The sequence below is a fragment of the Drosophila pseudoobscura genome, chromosome 2, assembly GCF_009870125.1.
Source record: "Drosophila pseudoobscura strain MV-25-SWS-2005 chromosome 2, UCI_Dpse_MV25, whole genome shotgun sequence".
NCBI classification, from domain to species: Eukaryota; Metazoa; Arthropoda; class Insecta; order Diptera; family Drosophilidae; genus Drosophila; species Drosophila pseudoobscura.
The window spans coordinates 13,765,631-13,783,856 of record NC_046679.1 but is presented as its reverse complement, the minus strand read 5'-3'; the positions used below and the strand labels follow the sequence as shown (position 1 = coordinate 13,783,856).

Below are 18,226 nucleotides of genomic sequence, written 5' to 3'. Positions count from 1 at the left end.
TAGCAAAACGGGCACAAAAAACTCATTAACGCACTTGCAACATGTCCTAAATATAATATTCATAATAGTTTCTCCATAGCTGTCTCTTGTAACCCCCACACTCCCTCTATCCCCTTCTCTTTCTCGCTGTCTTTGCTGTTGGAATATGCAAAAGTTCCCGAAAGCTGTAAAAACAGAGAGCTAAAACTAAAGTAGAAATAAAAACGTTCTGTATTTCGGCCATAAGCGTAAACTTTTCTGTGAGTGTTGCCTTTATGCAAGTTCCGTATGAATGCGGGCACTGAATGATGTATGTATGTATGTATGTGTGTGTGTCGGGAGGGGGGACTCATGACTCCACGTATTCGCATTACACATGAATGAGTGTTTTTGTGAATGTTGGTGTGGGGCAAGCGCATGTTTTACATGAATCACGGTTAGTTTCGGGATACTTTTGCGCTTTTCCGACCGGGCAATGTGTACATAAGCCACAAACGTGACAACAAAAATGCGGGCGCCCTCTTGGCCTTTCTCTCGGTAAATATATGGTGTGCTTGAATGTGTGTACACGTGTGAAAAGTGACAAAAGCATTGACAGGAAACAAAAACACAGACACAACTACAGATGCAAAACCAAGCGGTTGAAACGTTTGGAAGAACCAAAAAGAACCTTTACTGCGGCCAGGGATCATGGTCATGGTCATGGTCGTGCGAGCAGATAAGATGGGAGGATTCGAATGCGGATGCTCGGATGTGGATGTGAATGTGAATGCGCCAGCCAACTTTTATTGATGGCCAACCGCAAACTTTTTGGGGTCATTTCTCTTCTTGTTCAGGTCCTATTAGTGCTGTCTGATTGGGTTCCATCGCTGGAACTAGTTTTCAAATGAACTTTTTATAGGGAACTTAAGAGATCTGGTGACTTGGTAGATATTTGATTCGTCTGACGGGAATTATTGGTGTTATATGATCTGCAGATCTATTCCTTCTTTTGTTATACTGTTCTCTAATTTCCATTCATCCATTTTCCGTAGCTCCACAGCAGAACCAGTCAGCACTGGCGATATCTGATCTAGTCCCTATGGAGTCCACACCCGCATCCCTGCCTCGTATTCCCGTATTCCTGCGTCTTGGGTTCTTTTGTGTGCTTAGCCAACTGTCAGGCGACTGTCAATTGTTAATTAAATGTATACCCTGGCCAGATGTTGCCCCCGAGTTCACTTGATTTGTTTGACCAAGCGACGGCCGGCGACTTCTCGCCTTGGGACCGGACCGGACTGTTTCTGTCAGCGACACACATCCACAGCCACACACTCCCCTGACTTTTGTAGATACATTTATTGCCAAAGTTTCGTCCAATTTATGTAGGCTTTATGTTAATATTGTTATGGCCTTGACAGTTTTATTGCTCTGAACTAATAACTTAATTGACAATGCGGATGCACAGGTAGGCGGGGGGACGAGTGCGCGGTCCACCTGTTGTCCTGTAATCGTTGTAATTTATTCCCCAACCCAATTGACTCGAAAACGAGTAAACGAGCCTCAATTAATGCTGCACAATTTGATTTATTGGTCTGTGAGCGCAATCAACAAATTATATGAGAGTTGGTTATCAAAGGGAAGCCCAAAAGTATGCAGCATATTTAAACAGTTTGCAGTTAACGGATGTTTGTTTCTGCTAGTTGTCCGACCTTCCAATTATGGCCAGAATGTCCATGAATATGTTAATTATATCCAAGTAAAGGTTCAGGGCCGCAAATATGTACTCTTCGGGGCTGATGGAGTAACGGTGGCCGCCACCCATCATCAGCTGTGTGTCGTAGATCAGGTACATGGAGAACAGAAGGGCGCTGACCGAAGCATAGATGAGGGTGAGCATGCTGCCACCCACAAACACAGCCACAAGCCCAAAGATCAGGAGGATCACCAGCAGTGTGATGAGGAGGCCTCCCATCATGGTAAAGTCGTACTTTGTCTGCATGGCGAACAGCGTGAGGGCCAGGCAGACGGCAGCCGTGATTCCCACGGCCATCAGGACCTCCGTGGGAGCAAAGCGACAGGCCGACACGCCCAGCAGCAGGGACTGGGCCACGGTGAAGCCCCCCAGGAAGATGAAGTTCATCGGTGTCTGGCGACGTAGACTCTCGCTGCACACCAGCCCCAGCAGCGTGACCAGCATCAAAAACAGGGCCACAAAGAAGACCCACCTATTCTGCAGGGCGTACATCTTGACATTATCGTTGAATACGAAGATCGACACGGCCCCGAAGGTGGCCACCAGTTGGGCCATCAGTATAAGGTACACCTTCCGGATGAATCCCCGTCGGATGCTGCCATCGTTGAATCCTATGTTCTTCGGCTGGCCCTCGGGATCGCCAGAGCCGTACGATCCATACGGCCCCATGGCCAAGAACTCAGCTTGAGATCCTCCCAGATTTCCGTACTGACTGCCGACTTGCATTGTTAGTTCTTGTTTTTGGTTCTGTGATCACAAATGTTGACTTGTTTTTAAACGTATGTCCAGCTCGAGCGTTTGGAGATACTTCCAGGCTTAAACTAAAAAATCAAATGATCAAAGGAATCGAGGGGTGATTGAGAAGTCGGAGAAGGTTTGATTTGGATTACAGTAGTCGTTGATACTTGCTAGTACACTAAATACAGAGCATGTGCTTATTCCCATGAGTGGGACCCCATTCGCTTGTTCCTAGGTCTTGGCTACCAAACAAGATCTATTACTGTATTTGCGTCGACCGACAGTGACAAAGCTTTTGACATAGACACATATTTTCTTACTTTAAACAATTAGATATCTACACTGCAGTATGGGACTTTCGATGACTCATCCCAACGTTCCCCCGGAATGTGCAGAGCCTATAATATAATGCTTAATATATCTTCATTTGCAGTATCGTCTGAATCGGTGCCGGTGGTGATGGCAGAGGAGACGCGGCTGGAACCTTTTTTTTTTCAACAGCTGTGTATCGTGATTCCGTCCGATATGGTCCGTCCCATCGTTTGCCAAATCGATTCAATAGTATCGAAAGAATTTAGCATGAAATAGTATTTAACATACCTAAAAATTAATAAATATAATAATATTATCGCTCTTTCCAAGGGTACGATTGAACGCTTGCAGACGGACATGGTGAAGGAACGACCTGTGCCATAACACCCTCAGCAGCAGCCGCTGGTGTTCGTTCAATTAAAGCATTGGAATGGAATGGAATTGGAATATACCAAAAAGTATATCGTAAACGGTCACCCTGATAATTGACATTAAATTGATAAAAAATTTATAAATTCTTGAATCGAGCTTGAGTGTCAAATTTCAATTAGAAACGTAATTGCTCTTGAAAAGCAACCAGAAGATGGCCTATCAGCTATACCGATCGTCCACCGTGGGCATCACGTTGCAGGATACTCTCGACGAACTCGTCAAGGTGAGTCCCAGGCAAAAAAGCCTTAAAGCGTCGCGTCTCGTCGCAAATGCAAGAGCCATTAAGAGCGAGGGCTTTCCATTGCAGAACGGGCAGATGTCGCCATTCCTCGCCGGCAAGGTGCTCCAACAGTACGACGTGAGCATCAACGAGGCTTTCAAAGAGAATGTGAAGACATGCCTTACCTTCACGGGGTCACGGCTGAGTTCCTACCAATTCTGCGACAATGTCTGGACCCTCAGGCTGAAAGATGTGGAATTTTGCTCGAAAAACCACGTGATCGCCAAAGTCGACAAGGTAAAAATTGTGGCCTGCGAAAGCGATGGCGAAGGAGGGAAACAAAAAACAGAAGGCTCAATGAAGAAAACAAACAAAAAAAAACCAACGTAAATGTGGTGAAATAAAGTAGATCCAATAACCAAACAAATCAGCACCGTGCTTCAGTGTTAGACTACGTCAAAAAGAGAAAGACGTCTTTGTATTTGCAATGGGAGTTTTGGTTCGTTCTAGTTATTTCTTGCTTCTTGGTCCTTCTTCTTATTAGTTTTTCGTGGTTTTTTTGTTAGGTTTGCGTTTTAAAGCAACTACCAAGGATGAAGTCAACCCTGAAAGAACTGCCTGGCATAAAAAAGCATATGAGCAATCGAGTCTGATCGGACATATGAGGCTGAAATTTAACAAAAAATGTGAAGAAAAAACGTGTTTTTCGGTTTATAAAACGTTGTCCATTCCGTCAGTCTGTCTGTTGTCCGGAATTATTTGGAAGGCCTGTTTTTCCATTGATTGCTATGAACACACTATAAATACACCCATACCAGCAACAAAAATTCTCCTGTCTCTGTAAATCCTAATCACTTTAATTCTAATCAATCCTAGGAGGATGAAGAATTTCAAATAAAATGTCTTTTCATTCCTTAAGCCCCACCTATGCGGCGCAGCAGCACACCTTCACCTTCACATACATACATACCTAAACACACTAGCACATGCTGCATCGTAAATCAAATTCAGTTTGAATTTTTGATGAATCATCCGTAAAAGTCATCCCTGAATTTTGACACCCATATGTAGCTTTTTTCAGCTTAATTCCTAGCCAAAAGCGAGCAGCTGCTGAAACAAATTTTAACAAAAGAGAAGAGAGATATGTATGTAACTACGCTATTTGTTTCCTATTTATTTTCCTAGTGATAAATTGTTGTAGTCTGAATTAGAAGAGAGCAAGACAGCTTCTTGCTGCAGAGGATACTGCAAGACGAATAAAATCTCACTTTTCCACTCGGTTCTCAGAAAATGAATGACACGCAAAACGAGGACTTTGTGCAAGCTCTGGCGGTGTTTTTTCGATTCCACACGATGCTGCAAGACCTACAATAGTCCGGATTTGCCCGGTGGAACCCCAGCACGAGGAGCAGCAAAGTACTGCCACGGCAAGGCTTCCTTGCAATACTGATCCGTATCGACATCGCGGGCACAATTCAGGTTCGTCCCATCTTCCCATCGAGGTTGTTGTCGTCCTCCAGTTCCACGTGGACTGGATAAAGATATTCCGGAATTTTTTTAATTGAACCGAATGCCGAAATCCCAAAGCCACAGGGATTTTTTGTTGGATATGTTGGTGGCAGGGAAGCAGTGCGAGGGCTGGGACTAGTTCCCGAACAAGATGCAACGGATGCTGGAGATCGCAAAGCACTGCTTCTTCACTCCGCAACTATCTACAGAGTGATACCTAAATTTATGGAACGGATCGCATAAGCCAAACAGTGAGGCGAAGACCCACTCTCAAAAAGCTGACCTCTTAAACATTTTATTAAATCAATTTGAGTTGTATCGTTCAGTAAGTGACGTATCTTAATGTTTAGTTTCTCAGAGATAACTACCATAAAAAACAAAAGGTTTGAAGTGCCGGTCTATCCGCCTCCGAATAACTTTGACTTTACTAACTTCCTCTGCGAGAAGTTTTCCCTTACAATCTGCTTGGTGAGTGGGTCAATAGTTTATGGCTTGATCTTGACTACCATCGGACTAAGAAAAGCAACAACTACAACAGGTGTTGCTCACAGACCCCAAAACTCAGGCTGAATGCCCTCCATCTCCATATAGCCCTCTCACATTCGCTTCTGCGCCTTGACTTAATTCAGCAAAAAAATTGAGAGGGTTTTTTCGTCCAGTTTCGTTGGTTGGATGGAAGTGAAAATGCTTTTCAGTATTTTCAGTCCCAGCTCCTTTGTGGGACTGGACTGGCCGGAGGAACCGATGGAGGAGTGCACTTGACATTTTCTGATTGCCTAGCTGCCCATTTAGACGTAGTTCTCTGGCAACTAAAACCGGACACTCTACGCTCTACATAAAAAGCAGTTATAATTCCCTAATTTGTGATACGAATCTAGGGGAATCCTCCACACAAACTGAGTTGACAGTTGGACAAAATCTGGGTTGTTTTCCTTTTTGGTCGCATGTGGGGCCTGTCAATTGCTCCGAAATTTGCAAAGTGACGGTGTGCCCAGACACTTTTGTGCCACACATCAATCAAAATGCCTTTTAGTGGGGCCATGCCCCAGGACTCGGTCAGGACCTGACTCTAGCACGACACGTGTTGCTTTTTAAAGTGAATCAGGCCCAGACCCAGAGCCAGACCCATTCCCTTCTCATGCCCATCTCATGGAAAGCCCTGAGCTTTTGTCAAACAACTATCAACAAGTTTTCTTTTTGTCTCTTTTTTGATGTTTTATTTTTATTTTTATTTTTATTTTTTGGAGGGTAAGGATCTGAGCCCTAAGGCTGAAGTGCGTCACGTGTCAACCTAATCCACAAGGGTCGGGGACTGGGACTGGGACTGGGCTAATGAAAACAGCCTTAGCCAAAACAGAACAGGGCCAAAAGCATGAGAATGGGAAACTTCTAAGACAGGGTGCGCCCACAGGGGCGTGGTTGACTGGCTGGCAGCCATCTATCAACACTTTCCAAACTTTAAATGAGTTTTCAAGCGACACAAAAAGTTTGGCCCGAGCCCCAAAAAAAAAGTAAAGCCAAAAACTAAAGAAATCGTAGCGTAGCAAGGAATGGCTGGCAGGAATGGCCACCAAGCGCAGTTGAACCACAAAATCGATGACAAAAGACCGAAAGCCAACAGCAAAATGTTGGCCAGAAGTTCAACAGAATCTCAAAAAAAGGCAAATGGGACACGAGCCAGTGATTCTGGCTTAACAAACGATACCATAACGAGGTATCCAACAGCCAACAACGAACTCTGAACAACGACCAGTGTCCGTCCGGCACCAAAAAATATTAGGTTCATACATATATATAATGTGTTGTGTATACTTCTAGTAGAGGGTAGAGCCATTGCAATTTAATCTATGCAAATCCACAAGAAAAACTCATTTTGCGGATTTAAAGTTGATAAAAAGTACGCTGCAGCCACAGCAGCAGCAGCAGCCCAAAAAAAATCCACAAGAAATGTCGTTGACAATATCCGTGGTACTCCTCCGTACTTGTGTATTCACCCACTCCAAAATTCGTATTTATTTTATGGAGAACAACACTAACACTCCACTCCACTCCACTCGACTCCGTTCCGTGTTTCGTGTGAATTTTATGCGGAGAGAAACTCAATTCTTCTCGAGTCTCGACTACCGAGCCCCATTTCCTTTATTTTATGCATTATTACGGAATATTTTATTTTCACTCTGGTTTTATTTTCGCCACTTTTTTCTTTGCTTGTTTGTCATTGTTTAAATTTTTTCTCATTGCAAAATCGGCTCCGGGTCCCAGTGCCAGCGCTGTCTCCATCCTTAACCCTTTGTCGCGGTCATTAAAATTTACAATACGCCAAGGGCAAGAACCTCCAAGAGGGGCAACTGCAACAGCAGTCGTTGAGTCGCTATGTTATTTCTGATGCAGTCAACGCTCCTGCTCGGAGCAACAATCAGTTTTTATTTTTGCAAAGTATTTCGGGCTATCTTTTGGTGCTGGTGATAATTAAAAACATCTCTGAGCTTTAAACTAAAGGATTGTTAAGTGGTAAAGGGGGCATTGAAAGTGATTAAAGAATAGATGGAACAAAGGGGTGGAGTTCCCGCTCCTGGCTTGATATACTCCTGGCATCCAGGAATACAAGCTGGACTACTACGGACAGACCTAGGGAAATCATATATTGTACGGGTAAATTGTGGAACCTGAATGCAATTTAAGTTCTGTTAAAGAGTACTGAAATCTTCTGTAAATTTAAGGCCTACTTATGTTATTGTATTGTCTTGCACATGAACTGAAGTCTTAAATGGAGTGTGTCCAATAGTTGCACAGGATATGCAGGATATGAGCGACCCAGAATTATACCTAAAAGCTACCTTAAGGGCGAGCTGATTCACTTGCTTCGACAGTCCATATTATAGAGGCCCTCAGTATTAGAATCCCATATATTTCAATGATCATTGTGGAGCTCCAAAAGCTGTAATATCTGCAGCTCGATCCACTCGATGAATGAATCGAATATTTAATGTAGTAACTAAAGTGTGTACCTAATTTCCATCTTTCGACTTTAATAGATATTCGAATGCTTCAGAAATAGTTATACAGTATGTACTTATCACGCACCATTAATATCATATGGAAATAGAACAGGAAAATCTTCGTGGAATGTCATGCCGTAATAAGTTTTTCTTTCTTGCTATTAATCTATGGTCAGTGAATCCTGTACTTTCAGACTGGATACTTCAGGGCGCCCTTCACAACAGAATCCACTTACGTTTATTCCGACTCTGCGGCTGGGTCACCTCATGCATACGGCAATCCCATTTCCATTGCCATCACTCAGTGGCTGGGAGTCTGTCATGCAAATTGGCAGCTTTATGCCCTTTGCGGTTCAATGACTCCATGGAAAATCAACTCCAGGATCCTGCGAGGGGAAAGTGTTTAATATGCTGCACATTTTGTTCGCCTGCGGCTGCTTGCAGTCCTGGATTTTCAGCTAGAGATTCACATCCATGCTCCTCTTCTAGTGGCACAAATATTTTCCAAGCAAGCAAAAATATTTGCCAATCACACACATAGAGAAAGCAAGAAAGGAGAGAAGAGAAAGTGAAGAAGAAACAAGGTTTAACCGCAAAATGTCCATAAAGTTCATGGTCATTGGCTCATCATCGAACGCACTCAGACAGTGGTCAAAGAGAGAGGAGGCAAAGGAATCTCTACAGCTCCAGACAATCATTGACGGACAGGACCTGGCTTAAGTCTACTCCTTAACTCGAGTTGGCTGCATTTTTTGCCAAGTTTTGCTCTTTTCAGTGAACGCCCTCGATCCTATCGTGGCTGCACATATAAGTGGAAACAATTTTGAGGAATTTATCTGCAAGGCAAAACTTTAGTTTAATTGAATTTTAGCTTTCCGTCTCCATTGGGTAGCCGGAAACTTGTATTTTTTGAAGTTTTTTCATGGTGTTTCCATTTAATTAAAATTCATTTTCATCCAGCACCTGCCTCCAGGCTTCGGTTTCTATATTTTTAATTGCTCTATGCAAATCTTTTGGTGGCCGGCCCCACCACATGCTGTCCCTAAAACATTAAACACACAAATCTATATAAATGTTATTTTATTTTGTTTTCGGTTGCTACTTTTATTATTGGGTTTCGTTTTACTATTCATGTAATCCTTTATTGCTATAAACCGATGACAAATGTTTGTCCCCTGAGGCCCCTAAAAAGGAAATGAAAATACACAGATTGGGGAAAATTGTAAATCAATCAACAACACATTGAACAATTCACTTGTCGCTTGAGAGGGGGATAAGTTTTGCTACAAAATAAAAAACTTTCTGGGGACTATTTTATTTTTTAATTTGAAATAAATTGGTTGTGGGTTTATCAGAGGAGTGAGGTTTTGAATTAAAAGCGTATAAAAAAGTTAAAGGCAAAGGGGTTTTCGAACACTTACGACGTTTTTGTTATAATTTTATTGATTAATTAATATATCATTAAACGTATGCAATCGGCGAACTTCAGCATTACTGGGTGAAAGATGGATCTCCAATGCTACCCTAATCTTTAGCTCCTAAACTATGATTTTCTTCAATCAATTGGCGTTTGTTTAATTTGCGACGGTAATTTGTACCCAAGCCGCCAAAATTCTTTATAGAGTGCGTTATAAAATGCCGGAACTGCCACAAAGCAAGTACTTGCTTCGGGTGCTTATTTTATTTTGGGTTTTATTCCATAGAAATAAAATAAAATTCAGGCGAAATTTGCCGCGTACTTGTTTGCATGCGCATGCATGAATAAATATTTTATTTTATTGCATACTTGGGGCGCACGGACCCAAAAGCTGCCACATGCCGCACTCCACCGCTCTACCACGCTTGAAGGGTAGGTATGGGTGTGGAAGAGCTCTCTCTCTCTCTCTCCCTCTCTCTCTTTCCGACTAGAAAGTTTTATTTTACGGATTATTATAGTTTTCACTGCCAGAAAGATACCCGAGAGCAGAGTTTTTGTTTATGATTCCGAGTTGACAAAAGCCAATGATTATGGTGCTAGAAAGTTGATTTGCAAAAGTCTGTCAGAGTTTCGAGCACCTATAATCCGCTCCAATGAGCCATAACTTCCGACTAACCCGAATTAAAATCTGGTAGTATGAGTGCCACAAACCCAAATCAAATTTTTAAATTGAAGAATACTACTCAGATTGTGTGCTCCTCTCTTCTGGACCCGAGTTTTGTGAATTTCCCTTTGTTCTGTCAAAGTTTTCCTAAAAAACTAAGCCACACTCACAGTCTGGGAAAGCTGATGCCCTTTTTTCGGGCTTTCTGCCATTTTCCCTTAGCCTTTAATGGAATCGTAAAGCTGATGTTTGTTTTGGCCAAGGGCGGGGCCAAGCCATGGACTGCCTCACAGAGGAGTGGACTCACATGAAGGGTACTCCGATTACGTTTCCAAGTCGTTGCCCATACGCAGCGTTGTCGGCGCTGCTTTGTTGCTCATACGCAGTGTTGTCGCAGAGCGGATTTCTGCATTAATTAGAGCAACGGTTGCGAGGCAGCCAGCTCGGAGACTCGAGATTGCGTGTCGGCCTGCATGCAACCGTGGTGACTCCGTGTGGCAATTAAAATGCTGCAATCGAATATTCATTAAAACCCAATTGTGGCACAAAGGACAGCTGGCTTTTGCCATTGTGGCATTATGGCAGCTTAAACCGACAGAAAAGAAACGCTGCGATGTTGCAGCAGGTGTTGCAGGGCTTCCCCAGTGGCAGCTATATGACAGCCAGGAATCTCAAATCCTGCACAGCTGCTCCAAAATTGCAAAAAGAGCCAAAAGCGCCGCAGAAAAGTTGGCAAAAATGGGTAAGTAAGGAAGGAGAATGATTTGGACAGTTGCGAAAGTTTCGGGGGCAGCACAAATTTGCCGGCATAATTATTATGAATTATGCAGCAAATAAGTTGGCTCGGCTACTAATGGACCTGCCTGCGGCCTGTCGCACCCAAGACTTCCTTTGCCGCTTGCCGGCTTTAAAGGTAATGCAACTAATTGACAAATGATGATAAAGTGTCTTGGACAGCCACTCGCCTTCACTCGCCTTCATTCGCCTTCACTTGCCTTCACCTCAGTGTACAACATTTTCGTAACGCTCCCTGACGGGCCAAGTCCGGGCATTTCTCTGCGCCCTCGCCACAGTTTTATGTCCGATAAAAGCTTTGTTTGTGCTGACGGAAACGGATGTTAACTGCCAGACCGAATGGCCACTGACATGGCCGGCGTGGACGAGGGTCCTTCGAGGAGACCAGTACCCGACCGGAGGTCAAGCTCACTAAATAAATATTTTTACATTCTCTGGTAATTGTTTTCTCTCTCGTGCCAGGCCCAGGGTATCAGCGGTACCACTTGCTAGAGGGTTCTCTTCTTCTGTTTGATTTATGGAGTGCCAAAATGCGTTTACCTTTGCCCCTCACTCTCCGTCCTCTGCTTTTTCCTGCCTTGCTGACTTTAAAGCGTCAAATTAAAAATCCCATTAAATGAAATATTCAACAGAGTTTGCCCACGATTTCAACCTTACTCCGCCTCCCATTTAATTATGCAGAGAAGGGCATTCTAGGGCATCTCGCCCCAAATCATAATTTGGAATATTTGAATCATCTGTGTATCCCTTCTCTCGGCCGCAGCTACAAATTTGTGCCAGAAATTTGAAATATTTTCAGCCTATCTGGTGCAGTGCCAAAAATAAATGTGCTCCTGTCGCCTGCTAAGTGTCCTATAAAATATTTCCGCAACGGAAACTGAAACCTGTTGCGGTACAAAAAGCAGAGTGGTCTTAGTAGAAAATGAATTAATTTACAATTGATTCGGGGTACACAAGATTATCATTTCGGGGAAAATGCTTTATATATTTATAATTCGTGCTTGGGCATGTACAAAGTACACCAGGACCGTATAGAATCAGTACAGAAAAACTTTTTGCTCTTTGCCCTGAGGGTCCTTAACTGGGATGCGGGTGTGAGACTCCCATCTTACTCTAGTAGACTGCTATTAGTAAGCCTCCCATCCTTAGTTAACCGTAGAAAAATGCTTGGGGTGATTTTTATACACATCTTGATCAGGGGTGACATAGACAGCCCTGATCTGTTGATCTGCATAAACTACTAGACATTTTATACCGTTGTTTCTTCCACTTCCAATTATTCCTTGCATGAACCGTTTAGGGTCATATGTTCGAATTCCTCTACTACTAATTCTCTTCCTCTTATTAAATTACAAATCCTTACACACCTTTCTAGTAATTAGTAATTGTAGTGGTATTTGTATCTTTAATGCATGCTTAGTTCTCTTAGTAAGTTTAGTGCTAATTTTCCTCGAATATTAGTTATCAGTTATCTTTCCTGTATGCTCGCGTTCGGTTCGGCTACGCGCCGCGTGCCATGCGGAAGCGCCCCTCGGTCGGTTGGGCGGGAGGAAGGCTGCGTTTTGCCTGGGATCCGCGTTTCAGACGGGCCACTTGACGGTGTAGTGATTCCATCGCCTCTTGTAAGATGCAGTCATTGCATGTCAACGTCCAAGAGTTCGATTGATGGAATTCCCATTTCATTCATTCGACAAGAGTCCCCTTGAATACCTATTGGAATTCTCGTGGATGAAAATTTTAACTTTGCAGAAAACATTTTTTTACACTTTTTGCTACGAAAAAACTCAGCTGAACCACATAGAGACACTCATTAAAAGTTTTACCCCATCTTCTATCAGCGTTCTCCAAGTTTCTTAGTATCCCAAAATCAACCTTATCCTTATCCTCATGGTCACTCTTTATCCATTTGCTCTTTTTTCACTTCAGGTAAGATATATTTTTCTTACTCAATGAACACGCAAAAAAAGAAATCTTTTATTTTTTCGCGTTTTCTTTCCCCACTTAATTGCTGTAATTTGTATAATTAAAAAATTTCGCGTACTCTCGTGCAAATTTGATGCTCGTACCTTTGCTCGTCTCGTCCCAAATAAATTGGCTCAATTTACAATGGTTCGTTGGTCCTAAGGAGGTCCGTCTCTTGGGTTGAGTTTGGGGGTACAACTGCGTCGAGGGATTTCCGAGAGCCGAGAGCAACAATCATGTTATGATACTCGTACGATAGTGGAGCATGGGAGCCTGGGAGGCACTTATTAGCCCCGAATATGGGCACGCACGACTCCATTGAGTGCTATAGGGAGCCTATATCTCCTAATCAGCTTAGGTATTTTGCATAGCATTAGCATTCCCTATTAATATACTATTATTCTATGCGTAGAGCGTGTGTGGTGCCCATGTGCACTGAGAGAAAGTAGTGCAAAATCCTTAGCAGTTGATACTGGGATTTCTTTTATTATATATTCTTATAGATGATTCAATTTATGTTTGAATTCTGGCCTTTGATTAGGATTATTATTCAAAATGTGATATTAGTTTGATATTTTCTTAATAATTTTTGAGCTTATAATAACTTTAGAATGCTGATCGGAAACTTAATTTCTTGTAGAATATTTCCTCAAAGTGTATAGCCGATGATAAAGTGCTGCAGCTGTTGTTCCCCTTCCTCTGCCCTGCCCTTGCCCAGCGCTTCATTCCTCGCTCCTCGCTCCTTTTCGTCCTGTGCGTGCCTGCCATTTAATTAACTGCACAGACAACATTTTCAATCTCTGCTGGAACGGCTCCCCTCTATTCCAATGTCGACTGGCAAATCCAAAATGCTGTTATAATATCGCAAACAAGCTGTTGGGCTTACAAAATTTAATCCCATGTCTGTCTGTCGTTCTGTGGCACTAAAAACTAATTGAAATTGCCATATTTCATGCATTATGTACAAGCTTTATACAATCTTCTTCCACATAACATAACATTTGGTAATGCCATTGGATTTTCGCAGCATTAGTGAGGTGGATGCCTCTGTACATGTGTGTACTGTGCCTGCGGACCATCTCCAGTTCAAATTCCTGGAGACGTGATGTCAATTGAAAGCGAATCGTTGTGGGTTGATCAGCTCCGAGGAAACGCGACAACAAAACGCCAACACACTTGCTGAATGTTTGATGAAGGGGAGGAAAAGTGGCAAATAAAATTTCACACCAAATGGAAATGCTTGAAAATGGGTCGAGAGAGGGGACGCACGCTTAGCAGTAGTAGCCACAGTAGTAGGCAGCTGGGGCACAGGGATCGAAGGGCTTGCCCCTTCGTGTTATCGAATCGAGCGGGGGCTGGGGCATGTCGAGCAGGGCGCGACGCTTGCGCTGGGCGTCGGTTAGGCCATCGGGTCCGACGACAGGACCGGTTTGCTTGCCTTTCGGAGCCTTGCCGTCTGCCGGGTTCCAGGGCTTGCTGAGAGCTCCCGACTTTTGGAGGTACTTCATCATATCTATGCCCTTCTTCTTCTGCTCGGCTTGCTTCTGTTGTACCTCCTTCTCAGCATTGGCCGCTTTCTCGAGGGCTTTTATATATCGCTGGGGCATTCTCACCGGAATCGGACCACCTCCGCCTCCACCTCCACCTCCGCCCCCTCCCCCTCCTCCTCCTCTGCCTCCTACTCCTCCGCCACCCGCTCCTCCACGACCTACTGATGATAGTGGTCCCTTGAGACCTCCTCCTGCAGCAGCTGCAGCCACTTTGGCAGCCACACCCTTTGGGAATCCCTTCAATCCGGCTGGTATACCGCCGCCGCCGCCACCGCCACCGCCACCACCACCACCACCACCACCGCCTCCTCCACCACCTCCAGAGGCACCTCCGCGGCCGCCTCGACTGGCTCCTCCTGGTCCCGCTGGCATAGGGCCTCCCTCGGGGGAGCCCCAGATGCCAGGCGCCTTCGGCTTTCCTCCAGGCTGGGCGGACGGTCCGTGTGGTCCACCGCCACCCCACCCAAAGAGTCCATCCTCGTAGACCTCCTCGCCGGGTGACCCGAAGGCCGTGGCCACATAGCGATCGCCCGCGGCACAGTTGTACGCTTTCCAGTAGGGACTCTGCTTCATTGGATACTTTGGCGGCGGCGGCTGTCGGTCCTTTTTGCTGGTCTGTGTGCCTCGGTTTCCACTGCGAGCTTGGGGTCGCCTGTGCGGCTGCTCGGTGCCTGCGGGAGGCGTGACATCGAAGTCGAACTCCATGTCGCTCTCGCTGGTGTCTGTCAGGACCAGATGATCGGCACAGGGGGCTATGCAGTGGCGCTGGCACTGCTTGTCAAGGGCGGAAGCCAGCTGCTTCTTCTCTAGGGTGTTGCGGCAGGTGCACATCATCAGCGTCTTGTGGCAGGTGCACTTTCTGAAGCCCTTTTCTTTGAGAATCCGTTTGATCTTCCGCAGCGCCACGGCCAGCTCACTCTTAACCACCCGGAAGATGATGGGCTTCTGTCGCATCCCGAGCGTGCCCAACGGCCGGAGGGTGATAAAGATCTCCCCGTTCTTCTTGCAGACGTTGAGCACCGGCTGCTGCAGCTCCTTGCCCAGTTCCTTGGCCTCAGCATCTTTGCATTTCTTAAAGGCCGACTCTCGGCTAGTGTCCAGAAGAAAAAACTTCATAAGCTTTTTGATGGGCCGCCGGATGGCGCCGGGTCGCCAGCCCATCTTGCGGGCTTCATAGCTGTTGCTCCATGCCCAGCCGTGGCCTCTGGATACTCCTCCTTGCTGGCGAACGCAGTACTTGTGGCGGCCAGTCACGGTGCGGGTGTCGAAGGGGCGCTTGGGGCCTGGGTTGTAGAGAGGCTTCTTCGTAGTCTGTGCCTTGAGTTTATCCTTGCGGATGTTCTTATGATCAACTTTGCCTGTCGTGTCTGGCTCCTCTTCCTTGGTCTTTTTTAGTTCGCAGTTCTCATCGAACTCGGAAATCTTTTTAGTGTCCTTGATGTCGTAGAGGTCGCGCAGTTCAGAGAAAACCTTGGCCAGATAGGGTCGGCAGTCTTCGCTACTCGACTTGTTAACGACGCAAAAGTCTTCGGGCGGCTGCGGCTCCACCTTGGGACACTTGGGCTGGACTTGGTTCGTCTGGAAGATGTCTGCGCATAGTTTCCGGATGCGACAGTGGGCGCAGAGCTTCCCGAATTTGCAAGTGCAGCGGCATGGAGGACACTCGTCAGTTCCACCTGCATCGTTGTCCTTGTCCTTGACTGCCTTTTCGCAAGGATCCACGCAGTAATCGTCGATCGTGGCCGGTGGCTTGCCGAGGAACTCGAGTAGTATCTGGTCGGCCGTCAGTTTCTTCTCCTTGTGCCGGTCATCTACCACGGGCATCGGCTTGATGCCACACTTTGGGCAGGACGCAAATTTTGGCATCCAGGACATGTTGGTCAGGCACACGGGACAGAAACGGATGGGCTTGATCTCCGGCTTCTTTCCGTCGCAGTCTGCAATGGGCATTGGTATATGGTTCTGATCGCAAAAGTCGGGCTTCTGTTCCTGACGAGTCGGCAGATACGAAAAGCAGGGCAGATGGGGCTCTCCTGGCATTTTCAGATCCACGGGCATGTGTGTGTCACGACAAGGACTCATATCAAACTCATCCGGGTTCCGACAAGGCGGCTTTGGTGGTGGCGCGCAGCCCGTGGACCTGGTTATGGAGTCTATTAGCTGCTCATACTCCACGGCCATTTTCTGCAAAGGTTTAAAAGATAGTATTATCAATGGCAGCTCTGATCTTACCTCGCACCCACCTTCAGTTCACAGCAAGCCGGAATTCCAGATAGTTTGTCCGTCGTCAGTTTGTTGGGATTAAAGGTGCCGGCCTTCTGACTCTGATATCGCTGCAGATCCAGGCGCAGACGCTCGTCACCCGGCTCTGAATCCATGGCATCTAGGCAGGGATCGCAAGGACTGGGACAGTGCTGGGATTCGCCCATAACGAACATTATGTCCTGCGGATTGATGCTTTTGTCCATGTTCCGCTGGCATTCGCTCTCCCCTACCCTGCGGATATTTGGAAGAAGCAATTTACTAGGTCTGGATCACTATGGGGGAAAGGACTCTTTACGTACTTCGGCTGCTCATTGCAGCGAATGACAAGGCGGCAGAGGACCTCCAGCCTACCAGCCGGCTCTCCCCCTTTAGACAAAACGCACGTGTCCACATGGATGATGTCGCTCATCTCTCGTTCGATACGCTCTGTGACCATGGTAGGGAAGGATGTCTGTCCGCTGCCCACAGCGCGACCCTTGTACTTTACCACGAATGTCATGCCGCATTCCTCGAGAGTTTTGCGTAAGGCATTGGGCGTCGTCTGGAACTCGGTGCCGCTGCCCGGCTTGAACTCGTTCACATTGATCCGGCTCGAGGTGAGGGTCAAAGGCGAGCGATTGAAGTTCACATCGATCGCCAGCCCCTTGGGATCGGTTATTTCTACGCCCTGTGCCTCCAAATTGGTCACCACGACGTCAAAAATAAATGTCGGTGGTGGCTCCTTCATCGTGGGCCTTGGTTTCTCCACTGGCGCGGCCGCAGCCGGTGGAGCGTCCACAGCTGGTGGATCGGGCGCAGCTAAAAACATCATTGTTTGGGACTTTGCCCTCCATCCTTTCTTTGACATCGTAAACCAGGGGGTTTGGGTTTCAACTTTGGTCGAAATCAAGAATTTCGCTCTCGGGGTTTCTGTGTATTAAAATTTTTTTTACTTTACAATTTGTTTTGTAGACTTAGTACACTAATGCGATAAAACTAGAACACTGAACAGACGATACTATGTTTTGAACATTAAAGCAAACTGAACTTTGATTAAAGAAAACTCCATGTAAGTCAGGATGACGGTTTACAAGGCAATTGAGACTCGATTACTTCTATTATTCGAAGGTGCATCGAACATTATCTTTCTGTGAGCCACAAAAGAAGGAAGCGGTATAGTATAGTATAGTATAGTAGGAAGTATTCATTCTTATTTATCTACTATCTGTGTGGATATTCTTATTCGACTGTGCTTGCTGGATAATGTCGATGTTGCATCTGCTTGCGTTGCCTCATAACGCCCATTACTCGGAGCTGTACCTCCAGATAGGTTTCAGCACGGAGTTGTACAGAAGGACTTTCTACTAGTCCAAGCTAAGCGCATAGCGATTACTTGCTTTAATTGTAATTGTCGGCTTCTGTGTGCTTGCACCACGTTATCCGCCTGTCAAGATGTATTAAGCCGTTGGATTGCGGGATGCGTGCATTGTTCAGAGCCAAAAAAGGACAGCTCTGTTGACAGTAAAAGTAACCCGATTTTGCATTACATCTCTCCACTGTTAATTGATGCCGGGGCTAGTTACCTTTACTGGGCATTTAGCGACTAAGAATCGCGGTGTCTTTCCAAGTCTTGTGATTGCACTTAGAAGCTGGCAGGTTTTTTAGCCGCA

General features: G+C 45.6%; 3 protein-coding genes across 3 annotated transcripts; 1 reads left to right on the top strand and 2 right to left on the bottom strand.

Annotated features, from left to right (window-relative positions):
* Positions 1-1,525: 1,525 nt before the first annotated feature.
* On the bottom strand, positions 1,526-2,554 carry Recs1. Its single transcript, XM_002137408.3, has one exon. The coding sequence runs from the start codon at positions 2,438-2,440 to the stop codon at positions 1,658-1,660; it is 783 nt and encodes a 260-aa protein (XP_002137444.2). The 5' UTR covers positions 2,441-2,554; the 3' UTR covers positions 1,526-1,657.
* Positions 2,555-3,115: 561 nt separating this feature from the next.
* LOC6897283 (transcription initiation factor IIA subunit 2-like) lies at positions 3,116-3,843 on the top strand. The gene is made up of 2 exons (XM_002137407.3): positions 3,116-3,419; positions 3,504-3,843. Exons 1-2 carry the CDS (start codon positions 3,348-3,350, stop codon positions 3,804-3,806), a joined length of 375 nt encoding a protein of 124 aa, XP_002137443.2. The 5' UTR covers positions 3,116-3,347; the 3' UTR covers positions 3,807-3,843.
* Positions 3,844-13,325: 9,482 nt separating this feature from the next.
* On the bottom strand, positions 13,326-17,575 carry LOC6897282 (uncharacterized). The gene is made up of 3 exons (XM_002137406.3): positions 16,877-17,575; positions 16,556-16,808; positions 13,326-16,496 (listed from the first exon to the last, which is right to left on the bottom strand). Exons 1-3 carry the CDS (start codon positions 17,422-17,424, stop codon positions 14,034-14,036), a joined length of 3,264 nt encoding a protein of 1,087 aa, XP_002137442.3. The 5' UTR covers positions 17,425-17,575; the 3' UTR covers positions 13,326-14,033.
* Positions 17,576-18,226: the final 651 nt, after the last annotated feature.

What these genes read in the sequence shown, in the direction of transcription:
- Recs1 (XM_002137408.3), bottom strand. Translation starts at nt 2,440, where the DNA reads ATGCAAGTCGGCAGTCAGTACGGAAATCTGGGAGGATCTCAAGCTGAG.
- LOC6897283 (XM_002137407.3), top strand. Translation starts at nt 3,348, where the DNA reads ATGGCCTATCAGCTATACCGATCGTCCACCGTGGGCATCACGTTGCAG. An exon ending in CTCTCGACGAACTCGTCAAG is followed by an intron (nt 3,420 to 3,503) that starts GTGAGTCCCAGG and finishes TTTCCATTGCAG; the next exon opens with AACGGGCAGATGTCGCCATT.
- LOC6897282 (XM_002137406.3), bottom strand. Translation starts at nt 17,424, where the DNA reads ATGTCAAAGAAAGGATGGAGGGCAAAGTCCCAAACAATGATGTTTTTA. An exon ending in CGCTGCAATGAGCAGCCGAA is followed by an intron (nt 16,809 to 16,876) that starts GTACGTAAAGAG and finishes AAATATCCGCAG; the next exon opens with GGTAGGGGAGAGCGAATGCC. An exon ending in CGGCTTGCTGTGAACTGAAG is followed by an intron (nt 16,497 to 16,555) that starts GTGGGTGCGAGG and finishes AAACCTTTGCAG; the next exon opens with AAAATGGCCGTGGAGTATGA.